This window comes from Triplophysa rosa, unplaced genomic scaffold (assembly GCF_024868665.1).
Source record: "Triplophysa rosa unplaced genomic scaffold, Trosa_1v2 scaffold178_ERROPOS669114, whole genome shotgun sequence".
In the NCBI taxonomy this organism is placed as follows: domain Eukaryota; kingdom Metazoa; phylum Chordata; class Actinopteri; order Cypriniformes; family Nemacheilidae; genus Triplophysa; species Triplophysa rosa.
Window position 1 is genome coordinate 45,204 of NW_026634188.1, and position 14,835 is coordinate 60,038.

General features: G+C 41.7%; 2 protein-coding genes across 7 annotated transcripts in view; one reads left to right on the forward strand and one right to left on the reverse strand.

Annotated features, from left to right (window-relative positions):
* The first annotated feature begins 5,131 nt into the window (after positions 1–5,131).
* On the forward strand, positions 5,132–9,244 carry LOC130549808 (uncharacterized). 6 transcript variants are annotated; one of them, XM_057327145.1, is made up of 8 exons: positions 5,135–5,452; positions 5,711–5,958; positions 6,428–6,760; positions 6,994–7,224; positions 7,320–7,448; positions 7,618–7,728; positions 8,202–8,282; positions 8,356–9,244. In XM_057327145.1, exons 3-8 carry the CDS (start codon positions 6,502–6,504, stop codon positions 8,565–8,567), a joined length of 1,023 nt encoding a protein of 340 aa, XP_057183128.1. In that variant the 5' UTR covers positions 5,135–5,452; positions 5,711–5,958; positions 6,428–6,501; the 3' UTR covers positions 8,568–9,244. The 6 variants fall into 6 exon arrangements, with proteins under 6 accessions (XP_057183126.1, XP_057183125.1, XP_057183129.1 ...); XM_057327143.1 differs by lacking the exon at positions 5,711–5,958 and having other exon boundaries at positions 5,132–5,452; positions 8,205–8,282; XM_057327142.1 differs by lacking the exon at positions 5,711–5,958 and having other exon boundaries at positions 5,134–5,452.
* Positions 9,245–9,761: 517 nt separating this feature from the next.
* Positions 9,762–14,835, reverse strand: part of cdx1a (caudal type homeobox 1a) — a 6,484-nt gene continuing 1,410 nt past the window's right edge. The window contains exons 2-3 of the mRNA XM_057327148.1: positions 11,278–11,447; positions 9,762–11,057 (exon numbers count right to left, since the gene is read on the reverse strand). Coding sequence (XP_057183131.1) covers positions 10,878–11,057; positions 11,278–11,447 — 350 coding nt within the window. The 3' untranslated portion in view covers positions 9,762–10,877. The remainder of the gene's footprint in view (positions 11,058–11,277; positions 11,448–14,835) is intronic.

The following is a 14,835-nucleotide window of genomic DNA, read 5'->3' on the forward strand; positions in this document are numbered from 1 at the left end:
GAAACTGAAATGACAAGTCCACAGCATCTGTGTCAGTAGCCTCCGAAACAGGTGCAACAGTACGAGCCAGGTGAGAAGCATGCCAGTTCTTCCCGGCGGATAACAGGTAAGTACACAAACCCAGTTTATGCACAATTTGGCGAGGATTGGTAAATCTCGAATATGCTTTCGGTACATGAGTTGGAATGCGCACACGCAGGGGGGAGGAGGAAGAACATTAAGACGCGTTCGCATCTTTCTTCCATGAAGCAACTCAAACAGGGATAACCCCGTGGCAGAATGAGGTGTAGCACGATACACTTGGAGAAATTATGTGACTGTAGGTTTCCATGGCTTCGCTTCCAGAACAGCAGACTGAATGCAGCTTTTCAGAACGCGATGAAAACGTTCCACTGCTCCATACGCAGCTGGGTGGTACAAAGAAGTACGTATGTGTCGAATGTCTCTCTCTTTCAGAAATTTAGAAAAATCAGATGACGTGAATTGGGTCCCGTTATCCGACACGATAGTACGTGGATTAGTACGTCCATACACTTGACAAGAAGGTGATAACATTTTGAGTAGTGACGGAAGCGGTGAAAGCAACTTCAGGCCACTTACTGTGATAGTCGATCAATGTCAGCGCATAACGACAGTCTCCCACAGCGGTTTCAAACGGGCCCACCACATCAATAGCTACCTTGTCACACGGGACAGATGGAAAAGGCACTGGCTGCAGCGGCTCAGCTGAGGTGTTGGCAGTTCTGTCAGAGTACGGACACATTTGACAGGTCTGGATGTGCTCTTCAACTAGGCAATCAATGCCTGGCCACCAGTACAGTTCACGAAACCGCTGTTTGGTACGCACAATTCCCTGGTGACCTTTGTGTGCTAACTTCACTAATGTGTGCCGTAGCACGTCAGGTACAATAAGGTGTGATCCTCTGAACACATAATCCTGCTGCACGCTTAGTTCGCCGCGTAGTTGAAAGTATGGACGTAGAATATTATCAACAGAAGTTGAAGAGGAAGGCCACCCATGAGCTATTTGTGCGCGTAATGCACTCAGTTCAGAGCATGATGCGGAGGCAGAAGCAACCTCTATAGGGGACAGAGCTGACATCTCCGAAGTCAGAAACGCCACAAACTCAGGTTCAGCAGCCAAGCCATCTTCAGCCGAAGCAGGCAAAGGCAGACGAGAAAGACAACCGGCTGTGTTATTTTGAGCTCCAGGCCGATAAACAACATCATAATTGAAGCACAGTAACCGAGCTGCCCAGTGCGCAATGCGCATCCCGGCACAATCAGTTCCTGTGGATGAGAAAAGCACCATTAAGGTCTGGTGATCCGTATGCAAGAGGAATTTACGACCCCACAAGTAAGTTCGCCACTTTTCAACAGCCCAGACACAAGCAAGTGCTTCCCTTTCAATGGTCGAGTAAATGTCCGGGACGCAAAAGCGACAATGCGCTCTGTCTTATCCTCGTGAACTTGAGCAAAAAAAGCACCCAGGCCGTAGGCAGAGGCATCTGTAGATAATACTGTAGGCAAATCTGGGTCGAATAATGCAAGTGCAGGGCTATGAATAAGCTATTTTTTACAGCATCAAAGCATTGCTGTGCCTCCTCCGACCAGACGAAATCTGAGCCCTGTCTGATGCAAGCAGGCAGAGGTTCAACGACCGTGGCAAAATTGGGAATAAACTTACTGTACCACGATAGTAGCCCAATGAAAGAGCGGAGTTGAGGTGCATCTGTTGGAGCTGGTGCATGAAGAATGGCAGAAAGATGATCCTCATCAGGTTGAATTCCTTGTGCATTCACCGTATGATCCAAGAAGCGCAGACTGGATTTGTTGAACTGACACTTCGATTGATTCAATTTCAGTCCAGCATCCTGTAAGCGTTGAACAACGGCTTTTAGTGTGTGGTCATGTTCAATTTGTGTACGTCCCCAGACAATGATATCGTCAAGGTAATTGGCAAAATTCTGAAGTTCTTGTAAAACTGTTCCCAACATTTTCTGAAAGGCGGAGGGTGCTGAAGCAAGTCCATACGGTACACGGCAAAATCTGAAAAGTCCTTTGTGAGTAATAAAGGCGGTCAGATCGCGGCTCTCGTCGTGCAATGGCAACTGAAATTAAGCACTCTCCAAATCGATAGTGGAAAATACACTCGCTCCCCTTAACAAAGACAACAGTTCGTCAATGTGCGGTCGAGGGTAGCTATCCGTAACCACAGCCTTATTGGGCTCTCGAAAATCCACACACATTCAAATGCCGCCCGACTTCTTCTGTACTACTACTATCGGGGAGACCCACGGTGAAGCGTCCACGCTCTCGATTACGCCCAAATCAAGAAGGTGATGGATTTCCTCAGTGACTGCATCTCTAACAGAAAAGGGTAAGCGGCGGAGTTTCTGGCATACAGGAGCGACAGCTGAAGAAATCTTTACACTGTGCACAAAACCTTTTGCGCAACCCAGAGCAGCTGAAGGCGTCAAAGCAGACAATCGCAGCACAGGAGTTGAAATCTGCGCTGGCCGAACTGAATTGCCTTTGAAACGGAGCTGTAATCCATTAACTCAACTCAACTCAACTTTATTTATATAGCGCTTTTACAATTTTCATTGTTACAAAGCAGCTGTACATGAGACACATTGACTACAAGCAAAACAATCAAAGTTGTACCTGCAAAAACAAGAAAAGGTTGAAAACACAGAAGACAGACACACCCACACACAAAAACTCCACACACACAACACGCACACGCACCAACACACACAGACACAGAGACACACACACACACACACACACACACACGTACGTACACAGACAAGTACGCACACACACACACGCTCAGTGAGAGCACACATTTAGGATAAAGGAGAGAGAAGCACAGGTCAAATATAACAGACTATAAATTCCTATATGCAATATTAATTAAGTAAAACTTTAAGATTCTAAAGCAGCCCCCCCGGTCAGGCAGATAGTGCAAAAACAGTATGCAAACGGTGGCGAGGAACCCAAAACTCTAATTGAGAAAAAAAACCTCAGGAGAACCCAGGCCCAACCAGGGGATTCCAGTTCCCCTCTGGCAAAAGCTGCTGCCTCTGCACAAGCTCCAGAGAACTTGCACAACAAGGCTAAATAAAATAAATAAACTTAATAATAAAATAAATTGTAGTTTAAGATTATCATTAACAATCTAATAGCATTTGAAGTTTTGTGGTGAAGACATGTCAAGAGACCGCGTCCTTCTTTATCCAGCTCTATCATCTCAGCTCTTGTCAGGTCCCCACTTCCCATTCTCCTCTCTACCATCAGGTCAGGCCATGAACTGCATCCTGCTCGCTGTGGTAACCTTGGAACAATGAGACAAGACTGGCTGAGAGTAGAGTACTGTTCTGTACTCTTTGATGCAACAAGTACATCAGTTGTGTTTTTGGTTCCGGTTGATCTAACTAGTGCAGCCTAAACCCTCAGAAGATTTATATTATGGAAGAGTAGTGTATGCAAGATTAAAAAGATGCGTCTTTAGTCTAGATAGATCATTAATAAGATCCATCCCAAGCAAAGCTGTACCCGATTCAACCACAAAGAACGACGTGGAGCAGGTGATGTCATCCTTAGAGACAGTGACAGGTAAGCATCCAATTACGGGAATTGGATCACAAGAGTATGTCACCAGTTTCAATGAAGGCAAGAGAGGCAGAACCATGACAGATAGAAACAGATGATCCAGAATCCACAGTAAGCTCGACAGGCGTAGTTGCGGTCGTGATGACAGCAGTGCACCGAATTGTTTCTGTTAACGAATCATGCATATAAAGGATCTGAACTTCAGGCAAGTCAATTTCACGCACTGAGCGAGCTTTTCCCGAATGACACACCTGCGAATAATGTCCCATCTTTTGACAGTGATTACACTGTGCTGAGGCAGCAGGACAGCTACGGTAATTCGCGAGGTGTTTCGTAGATCCACATCGATAACATTCACGAGGCGACGAAACAGGTGCGGTAGATGAAGGCTTTGAAGAACGTGCTGTCGATTGTGGCTTTGGAGGCGGTCTACGATGGCGATGTGCAGCTGCAGATGGAGGCTTGGCATGTATCATTTGCACAGGTACTGAACGATTACTCGATAATGCTTTGGCTTGTTCACCAGCAGCTTCTGTTTGAGAGGCAATAGTAATGGCTTTTTCAAGAGTCATGTCACATTCCAAAAGTAACCTCTCACGAATCCGATGACTGTACACATTCTCCACCAGCTGATCACGCAACATGTCGTCCAGCATAGCTGCAAAGTCACAAGTAGCCGACAAGTCCCGTAGAGCAGCTACGTACTGAATTATGGTTTCTCCTGGTGCCTGAACACGTTTCCTGAAAGCATGGCGCTCAGCCACTATGTTCCGTCGAGGAGTAAAGTGCACTTTCAAGGCCGCAATCGCATCTTCCATAGAATCACCTTGATTTGTCAAGGTATAAAACAATCTCTGGCCTTCAGTCCCCAGACAATGTAGAAGCAGTGCTCGTTTGTGCTCGACCGGCCATCCATCACCAGAAGCACCAACTACAAGCAAATCATTCTGGAACATCCGTAGCCATGTCTCGAAAGGGATAGCTGGATCTCCAGGACATGGCAAAAACGGTGTGGGAAACGAAGAAACAGATGCCATCCTCATAACAAAAAATACCTTGTCGCCAATTTGTTATGTCCTTAGTAGGAAGCAAGGAGGCATACAAAAATAAAGAATACTTTATTTGAATCAAATCAAGTAGTAGAACAATACAGCGCATGCAGCAGCAGGTGGAACTCTTCTCACTCTACTCCCCTCTTCTCAACATACACATCACACAAACTTCTTCCACCACCTACTGCTCAACGTGCACAGAAGAACACAACAAGTGCTTTAAACTTTATAAACGGGTTCCTCCTGATGGGCGTCTGCTGTGTATCACAGTGTCTGTGGTTTAAACTTCTAGTTAGTGTTTACATAACATGTGGCAGTCACAGTTTTATCTTTCACAAGAACATAATCAGTGACTTCCCTTACAAAGAAGATTTGTGTGTGTGTGTGTGTGTGTGTGTGTGTGTGTGTGTGTGTGTGTGTGTGTGTGTGTGTGTGTGTGTGTGTGTATGAGTATATTTTTCCATACAGTATGTCTGTGACTGAAACATCTCCTTGCCGTGTCTGTTGTCTCATCAGGTCTCCTGCGTTTATTCAGCTCATCTTGACACACTTGAAGCTGAAGTGTATCAATCCTGCACATGGGTGCATTTCTCTCTCTCTCTCTTTAAAGTCTGCTAGTGGTTTTCAAGTGTGTGTCTGAAACTTCCTCTTTCTCAATAAAACTGTCAGTCCAGAGAGAGACAGAAGTGAGTTGAGTGTGTGTGTAGTCTTGTGTTGTGTGATGTCCAGAGAAATGTTGGTGATGTTTGGACTGTTGCTGCTGATGTTACAGATGATCTCATGTGAGTGAAACTCATCTCATCATGATCTTTTCTTACTCATGAATTTATCCTCAGCTTTCACTCCTCAAGCGGAGCTGTGGTATCTTATATAAATCCAGTAACTATGTCTGAATATGAGCTAGAGATGTCAAATGAAACAGTCAAACCTTTAAAGCGTTAAAATAAGAAGCAGATCTGTTAGAGAGTGAATTCATTTGTTGACTTCAAACATGTTTAGTAAGAACACTGCAGTTATAACTCACGCTGGCTGTTCTACAGCTGCTCAAAACTGAAGAAAGTCCTGTCGGAGCCTGTGGCAGTGTGGAGAGTGCTCATGCTTCTGGTGACCCGAGTTCAAGTCCTGTCTCGTGGTCCTTTCCCCATCACTTTCTGTCTATACTCTCCCTGTCCTATCAAAAATGAAGAAAAATAAATCGTATGAAATAATATTGGGCAGCGCTATACTCAACAGCTACAGACCTCCAATCCTCCAATCTGCTGTTTGACCAGATCACAGCACACAGACTGTAAATACTTCATCATACTGACTGAAGTGAAATAAAGTATTCTTAATGCTGAAGTGATGCTTTTTTCTGCCTTTGACACTGACCAGAAAACTCTTCTACTGACACAATGCAATGATGTTACTATCAACACTGAATTCTTGAGGATTTTCTGTTTTTCTTTAAAGCTCATTATTCTGTGAAATTGAATGCATTAACTAATGAGAACAAATGAATACTTCTAGTAAAATGTTGAGAAGTGAGTTTCAAACTGTAGATTGCAGTGTTTCTGCTGCTTAAAGCAGATAAAAGTCTGTCTGATGACACTGATGACAGTGTTATTTCACTGATTTCAATTACAGTAATTATCAGTGCAACCTTGATTATTCTCTCTGTGTGTGTGTGTGTGTGTGTGTGTGTGTGTGTGTGTGTGTGTGTGTGTGTGTGTGTGTGTGTGTGTGTGTGTGTGTGTGTGTGTGTGTGTGTTGTGTAGGTGTGGATCAGACGTGCAGGTTTAATCAGACAGAAATCTGTTATGCAGCTCTGGGACACAAACTCTCTCTGCAGATGGTTCCAGATTCTCAACACTATGACGCAACATTAAAACATCACAAAACTGGCGACACAACAGTTGATCCAACATGTAAAATTAAAAATGACACGATTAAGAGATGTGATCTTTACGTGAGCAGATCTGATGTTCTGATCACTAACGGTGCTGTGATTACAAATGGTGTGATCAGAGAAGATTCAGGGAAATACACATTAGATCTTTATGACTCGACTGGCTCAGTAACATATAAAGAACTTCACGTGAATGTTGAAGGTACATTAACTCTCTGAGAAATCATCTCACAGAGAATTTGGAGTGAAGAACAACATACTGGAACTTTACCACTGGTGTATCGTAACTGAAGAGATCACTGTGAATTTTTTGTTGATCAATGCACGACGAAAGAAATCCCATTTAAAACAATGATTGAAGAACTGTAAAATGTAAGAAAATAATGTGTATCCATGAATCTGAGACGTGTGTGTGTGACGTGCCCCTCCCTCCAGCTCCTATTGGCTCAGTGAAGGTGTCAGTCAACTGCACGAGTGGAGAGAGGCGGGTGTTCTGCTCCTCTGACGGGGACGAGCTCATCTTCAGCTGGACTCTCAATGGACTTCCACAAACAGAAGGAAATGACTCCATTGGTCTGGACGATGAGACTTCTGGAAACATCAGCTGCGGTGTGAAGAATCACGTCAGTCACGGAGAGAAGAGCATTCCTCTAAACTACTGTACTGGTGAGACTTGACACATTTACTCACACAACAGCAACAAAAGAACACAGCATGACAGAGACAATGATCGGATGATTCGTGTGTGTTGTGATTTACAGGATCAACTACTGTCTCTGTGACCTCTGCACTGACCAACAGCACGCCTGCATCAGCACACGGTACGAGTCTCTCTGACAGTAATCTCACCTGCACGCAGACATCTGAAGAGTTGTCATCATTATGGAAGTGTGAGTGTTGTGCGAATGTGTGCGTGTTTCTACACAACTGTCCTCTTCACACAGATTTCATGTTGAGTTGTTAGTGTTTCTATTCTTGTTGCTGTTGATATTAATAAACTTCAGTTTGTGTGTTTGCGTCACTTCTAATAACTTTGTGTTGTGTTTCTTTCTTCCACAGTTCTACCGGTTGGTCTCATTGTGTTGGGTTGTGTTACTGGGATTCTCGTTGTGTTGTTCATCACAGTTTATCACATTTACAAGAGGAAGAAACATCGCAAGTCAACAGCAGGTGAGTTCATTCTCATGAATGTGTCCAAACATCATCTCAGACTCGGTGTTAAAGAGAGACTGGAGAGGTTTTTACTCTATGATCAGGTGTGTTTTATCTGCGTGTTATCCTTGTGTCACACACACACTTCCTGGTCCAAACGCTCTATCAGATGCCAAAGAAAAACAACAAACAATCATAATAAACATTCACTGTAGGTTGTCCAACCTTCATCTCCACACTGAAATTCCTTTTTTAAGAAACAAATGTGATCTGGATATAATGTTTGGGACAAAACCTCTGTGTTATTGGTTACACAAATATCAAAGATAATTGATTTAATGCTGAATAAATGTTGAGAATAACCATTTTAATCTCACATTAAATCAATTACCTCTGCTAGCCATACATGTTAGTTGTTTCCTCAACATATTGTTGTTTAAAGTTGAATGAATGAAAGCGCAGCGCTGAGTTGAATGTTGTGACTCTTTCAGCAGCTCAAGTTTGTGTCGAACTGATTTATGCTGACATCAATCACATGAAACCCAACAGAGACAACAGAGTGAAGAAAGCAGGTAACACAGAGCTTTCACTTAGAATGAAGCAGAAATGATGAGTTTAATATTGATGTCATGTTTGTCTCTACAGATATGAGTCCAGCTGTAGATGTTGAATATGCCGCCGTGGGTCCTCAGACAAAGAGAAAAGAGAGAAAAGAGATGAAGGATGAAGAGCTTCAGTATGGTGAAGTGACGTTTACTCCAGACGGGTCAAATATTCAACAACAACAACAGCGGAGGTGTGAAGAACAGGACGAATGTGTGTACTCTCAAATACAAACACACAAACTGAAACATTGAAACATACACAATGCATTTCACACTTCAGTAAGATTTCTTTTCCTAAATGATTGTGTTTATTTGGATTTGTTCCTGTAGTGCAGTGGTAAAGCGTTGTGTTCATAATAGAATGGGCACCTTCAATGCACTGTAACTTGCTTCGGATAAAAGCATCTGCCAAATGTGTAATGTCATGCATGTTATGTATATTTTAAAGGTTGACGAGGCTGATATTATTTGTGTGTTTGTGTTTTGTTGTTCTATATTTGGAAGGGCCCAATTGTCCTCACTAGCACAGTGAACTATCAACCCACGCGTGAAGTCATGTTACTGCTCCTCACTAAATACAAATCAGTCTCATGTGATGGTTGGGTTTAGGATTGAGGGATAGAATATGTCAATAGTCTGTGTGTGTGATCATGAAGTGTATATATTTCTGTGGTTCAGTGGTAAGATGGCGACAGACAGTCTTAAAAAAGAGCAGGTCATTTTAATTCTTCTTTTCCATCAAAGCTGAACTTCCTCTTTCAAGTGTTATACTTACAGCAGTTTCAGAGAAGATCTGAATCAGTCATGTATTTGCATTCAGACAGTCTTGGGATTTCATATTCATTTGTGTAATATATATATGACTTTATGATTGAAATGAAGAACAAATAAATATTGTTTCTGCAGGTAAACTGGTGTTGTGTGTACTGATATAATGTTCAGATGTTTTTCATAAAAGAATGAATGACTGTATCAGAATGAGCTGACCGTTATTGTGTCTCACACCAAACAGAATTGTTTGTAAACTCAACACTGTCACGACCCACTGTCTGCCCTCATTCACCACCGGACTACAGTACCCATAACCCTTTCACTCGTCACACCTCATCCCCATCATCTGGACATTATTAGTTATCCCCATCACCTGTATACCCCTCCTTGTCTGTCCTATTTAAGTTCTCTCCTTAATTCAATTCTTTGTCTGGCTCTGTGGCATCCTGGATAGTATTAAGAAGTATTGAATTATCTGCGGCTCTCAAGTGTTCCCTGCACGAACCGTTACAAGCACATGATGTAGGTGAGAGACTTTCAGATGTTGATTTTCCTCAAAGACAAAGTTCAGCCAAAAATGGGAATACTTTCATCATTTACTTAATATCGTTCCAAACCTGTATGACCTTCTTTCATGTGCCACAGTAAAACAGAAGACTTGTTTCAAATGCTTTACCCATAAAAACAGTGAAATATGAATTAACGTTCATTTGTATTTATGTTGTTGATGCTTGTAATCATTTTTTTGGTTAAAGTTGAGGGTCAATGGTGACATTGTAAAATCAATCAAACATTAACAGTTTAAACTCATGATCTTCAGTGTACTCCCGTCATCAACCCTTTATCATCTCTTTAATTGACATGAATCATCTGACAGTCACTTTGTACAGGCCACACCCACCCAATGTGTCGAGAGGTCAAGGTTAACCCGACCCGATCTGACCCATACCGGTCTAACCGTGACGTGTCATGGAATAATTTTAGCCTAAAGATTAATTAAATTAACGATGGCCTTTGTTGGTCATTTTCACTTTGTAAATCTTTGTTTAACCTGTGTGTGTGTGTGTGTCAATGATTAAACACATTTAATTGTGCTTCTGTTTTTATCACTAAACAACATTTGTTTCCTCATGTTATCATCACACTTCATTGTAATCAGTAAAGATTTGCACGCTTACACACGAGTACAGTCAGATTACACGTGTGTTCACTCCAAAACATACAAAATACACATTTCAATATTAATACATTCAATATTAAGCAAATTTTAAAGAATTTTAAATCGTACATTTTATATAAAATAATTATATTAAAAAAAATTGACATTTCATCTCATGACAATAAAATCGGATTTCGGACACAAAGATTTTTTCTGTTTTTGAGAGAATAAAGCACATTTTCTCTCACCACCAAACGTCTAAAATACTTTGTTTTTAATAGAAAGATGACGTGGACATGAACATGTTTGCATTCAATTTAAATGCAGAATCACTTCAAAGCGGTTTTACTGGTTTAGTGATCTGCCCCAAATCATTTTTTAAGAAGCAACAATAAACAAAAAAGTAAACATTTTGTTGATTCAGTAGATATCAAATATGCATAGAAAAGTGGCGATATCAGCGCTCAATATACAGTCATCCATTAAGAATTCTATTCAGCAGTCAGTGTGCTCATATCAAAAACTGACATCTTCATTCTTTACAAACTATTGAAATACTGTGTGCTTTATTCACAATAAAACATGTGTGTGTAGTGCAATGTGAAACATTTACTGTTTATCTTCAGTTTCTCTCAGTATTCCTCTTTGATGGAAGGGGATATATGATTGTCTGTCAATAGAGTGTTGTTGGTGCTGGTAACCATGGCGACGCTGCTGTGGACGGATGCGCCGGACGTCTGCTGAACCTGCTGCAGTCGCTTCTTGTTCATCTTTCTCTCTTTAGCTCGTCTGTTCTGGAACCAAATCTTCACCTGTGAAAGCGCGAGTCAACATTATTCACCTGTACAGCCCATAAGAGAGCAGAGAAACTCATTCAAACGAGGTCACATATCACCTCCGAATCACATACAAGACAAAGAGAAGAAAATGGAAGCGATTTTTAAGGGACAAAAATAAGAATTATTTGAGGGTGACATTCCTAACAGATTTCATGATGTGATGATCGTCTGAACATTACAGCTCTCGACCCACCTGTCGTTCTGATAGGCAGAGAGCCACAGCAAGCTCCGCCTTCCTTCTGATGGTGATGTAGCGACTGAAATGAAATTCTTTCTCCAGCTCCAGACGCTGTACGTCACTGTACACCACTCTGTATTTGTCCTTCGTCCGGGTCTTCGCACCTGCCATTCCACCTGCCATGCCTGAGGATTCAAATATGAAAGATTTCCCAGAGATTGTAGACCTGCACGTCAGGCACCGAACATTATGATATGGCAAAATATTTTGGAAATCTCTCCAATAAAACACTTCTGACGTCTGAATTTTTCTCCACCCAAACAGCCATGCTGCATGGAGTTATATTGTGCAGCTGAAACATAATATCATTTCCATCCTTTTGATTTTTGTGTTCTATCCACGTCTGGAAACACATGATGAGTTTTATTTAAGTGTCAAGAAGGAAGGATATCAATTAAGATCTCAGTTCCTGTTTTTATGATCTGTGTCAGCATCCTAAACCAGTGAAATCTATGAGATGTTCATGCTGAAAAACCCCTCTGCGTGTGTGTGTGAAACCACTCTAATACTCCTCCATCAGTTTTAGTTCCTCTTCTGATGTTCAGTGTGGATAAATTCACCACATCTGTTACACACAAAGTTCACAACACTCTTAAATCATCTTACGATCGTGTGCAACCACCTTTCACCATCAGACACATTTCTCAACACACAGGACACTCTTCTCACAGTTACTAAGGTCAGCCTCACACGGCCGAGAATTTCACATTGAAAATGAGCTAAAACATCCTACAGGTGTAAAAGCGGTGACGCTTATGATGTTGTTTTCTTCTGCTTTCCTTCCCTTTCTACAGAAACACTGTTCACATGATCACAACGGCTGTAAGATAAAATCAATCCTACTTTTCCTACATTTTAATAATTCAACATATTAAAACTAGAGATTCTGTCATTAATCTTCTACATGTACAGTATATGTCTGTCTGTCTGTGTGTTTGTGAGTCTGGGTTTATATCTATCCACACTGAAGATGATTCAACACAACACAACACAACACCTCGCACACCCTCAACAAACATCATTTAGATGTTTAATAATTAGTTTCCATCATGAGGACACCTGACTGACCCACACAGTGTAGGTGCGTAAAACCTGTATGTTGGTATAGAAATGTATGTATAGAAACCTACACACACAAGCGCACACACACACACAGACACACACACACACACACACACACACACACGCTGCAGAAGCCGCGCAGACAGCGACAACACAAACACCTATAGCCGCATAGCAACACACAACAACAGACCAGAGACGCCACAAACACCCAACCATGTTGGTGTTATATCCGTGGGGACAGTCCATAGGCGTATGTTTTTTATACTGTACAAACTGTATATTCTATCCCCTATCCCTAACCCTATCCCTAAACCTAAAGATCATAGAACACTTTTTGCATTTTTAGATGTTTTAAAAATATTGTTCTGTACAATTTATAAGCTTTTGTGCCCGTGAGGACCTCAATTTTGGTCCCCACAGTGACACGAGTCCCCATGTGTTGGTGTGTATTCAGGTTTAGGTCCCCACCGGGATATACAAACATGAACACACACACACACACACACACGCACGCACGCACACACACACACATGTTACCTTGTGTTTCCATCTTTTATGTCGACATTCCATAGACATAATGGTTTTCATACAGTACAAATGATATATTCTATACCCTAAAGCAAACCATCACAGAAAACTTTCTGCTATTTTAGATTTTCAAAAAAGGTCATTCTGCATGATTTATAAGTTTGTTCCCCTTATGTGGACCAAAAAATGTCCCCACAAGGACAAGGATTTTTGTCCCCATACCGGAGGGTTTACCAGGTCCACACACACACACACACACACACACACACGCACGAACGCACGCACGCACACACACACACACGCGCGCATACACACACACACACACACACACACACACACACACACAGTGTTATCAGTGGTGTAATGTCCTCCCACAGTGCACACAGTAGGGTGCGGCCCGGCCTCAGACTCGCTGGCTTCTGCTCTTATTAGCTTTTCAGAAAATCTTTCACTTTGTCGACAGTCTCGTGTGTTTAGACACGTCGATGAATAATCGAGCTGCTAATATTGAGCAACAGAACTCCATCCTGACATTGACTCACTGACGGCACACGTCTGTCATTACGGCGCCATGACGCTTTATCTTTCTTTCAATGAAGATATTTCCCTCTGTGACATCAGCGATACATCATGACATCACACAATCTGAGATTATTTCTCCAGTAATGACCGGAGACTCCTACTTGAGCTAACAAAAACTGAAGTGAGTGTAGAAGTGTGTTAGTTGAGTTCTCTGTTAAATGGATGACTGATTTTACTGTCATTTATCTCCTCACACCGGTTACAAGAGGGCAAACATTGTGAGTAAATTCAGTAAATCAAAGTTTACAGTGTTAAACCTCATTACAACACACACACACACGCACAGTCATGTGATGTGTTGTGATAAACACAACCATCAATCTGTCAATCATGTCCAATACTTCAGTGAATCTTCAGAAAACATTTCAAAGCATCGCGCTCCTGACAGAAACACTGTTCTCTGAATGTATAAACCCCACCACATTCAAGCTTCATTCATTCCCAGAATACACTGTGACAACAACATCTGTCAAATCTCCAAACTAAGAATACAAATGTGCAAAGAGCAGAGAGAATGTAAAGAGAATCAAACATGTTCATGTCACTGCTGACCACTAGAGGACAGCACTGAACTACACTTGCTTTTATTTGTTATGAACAAATCTCATGATGAAATATGTTTACTGTATTCATGTAGCAGATGCTTTTATCCAAACAACTTACAAATGAGGACGGATTTAACATTAGTGTGTCTGTGTGTGTTTTCTTAACTCGACGTGCACTGTAAAGAACAGTGTTAGGCTATATAGATTTCTCTCTCTCTCCCTCTCTCTGCTATAGTTTCATCTTTATTTGTTTTTGTCATATGATGTAAAATTCTCTATATGGATGATATCAGAAGGTTTGTACAGTCAAACATGACGGACACATTTGCATCTTGACTGACGGTGTTAGACAGTCATCCTTTGAGAACTGAAGACTAAACAAATGAACTTCATTTCTGGACGATCTAAGAAACGGAACGGTTTCCTCAGACTGGAGTTTAATATTATCTGAGGTTATGAGCTGCTGTTTCTTCTTCTGTTTTCAGCTTGTTTCTGTTTTTGATTTATTGTTAAATGTCTGAGATGAATTAATAATGACAAAGCTACGTTGTAGAAGCACAGAACATTAAGCTGAAACAGACATCAAAGGCCAAGAACGAACAAACAGCCACAAAACTAAAGCAGAAAGGAAAATGTTTTGTCACAAAGACGAAGCCTGTAAATGAAATGCACACGTCTGTATGAAAATCTCGTTCTCACAGAATTCACAACGGTTTGTTCTGAATTAATTTAATTCCGCGCACACACACACACGCGCGCACGCACGCACGCACGCACGCACACACACACACAC

Coding starts and splice junctions, on each gene's coding strand:
- LOC130549808 (XM_057327142.1), top strand. CDS start 5,392: ATGTCCAGAGAAATGTTGGTGATGTTTGGACTGTTGCTGCTGATGTTA. Junction 7,449..7,617: donor GTTGTCATCATTATGGAAGT/GTGAGTGTTGTG, acceptor TTTCTTCCACAG/TTCTACCGGTTGGTCTCATT. Junction 7,729..8,201: donor ACATCGCAAGTCAACAGCAG/GTGAGTTCATTC, acceptor TGACTCTTTCAG/CAGCTCAAGTTTGTGTCGAA.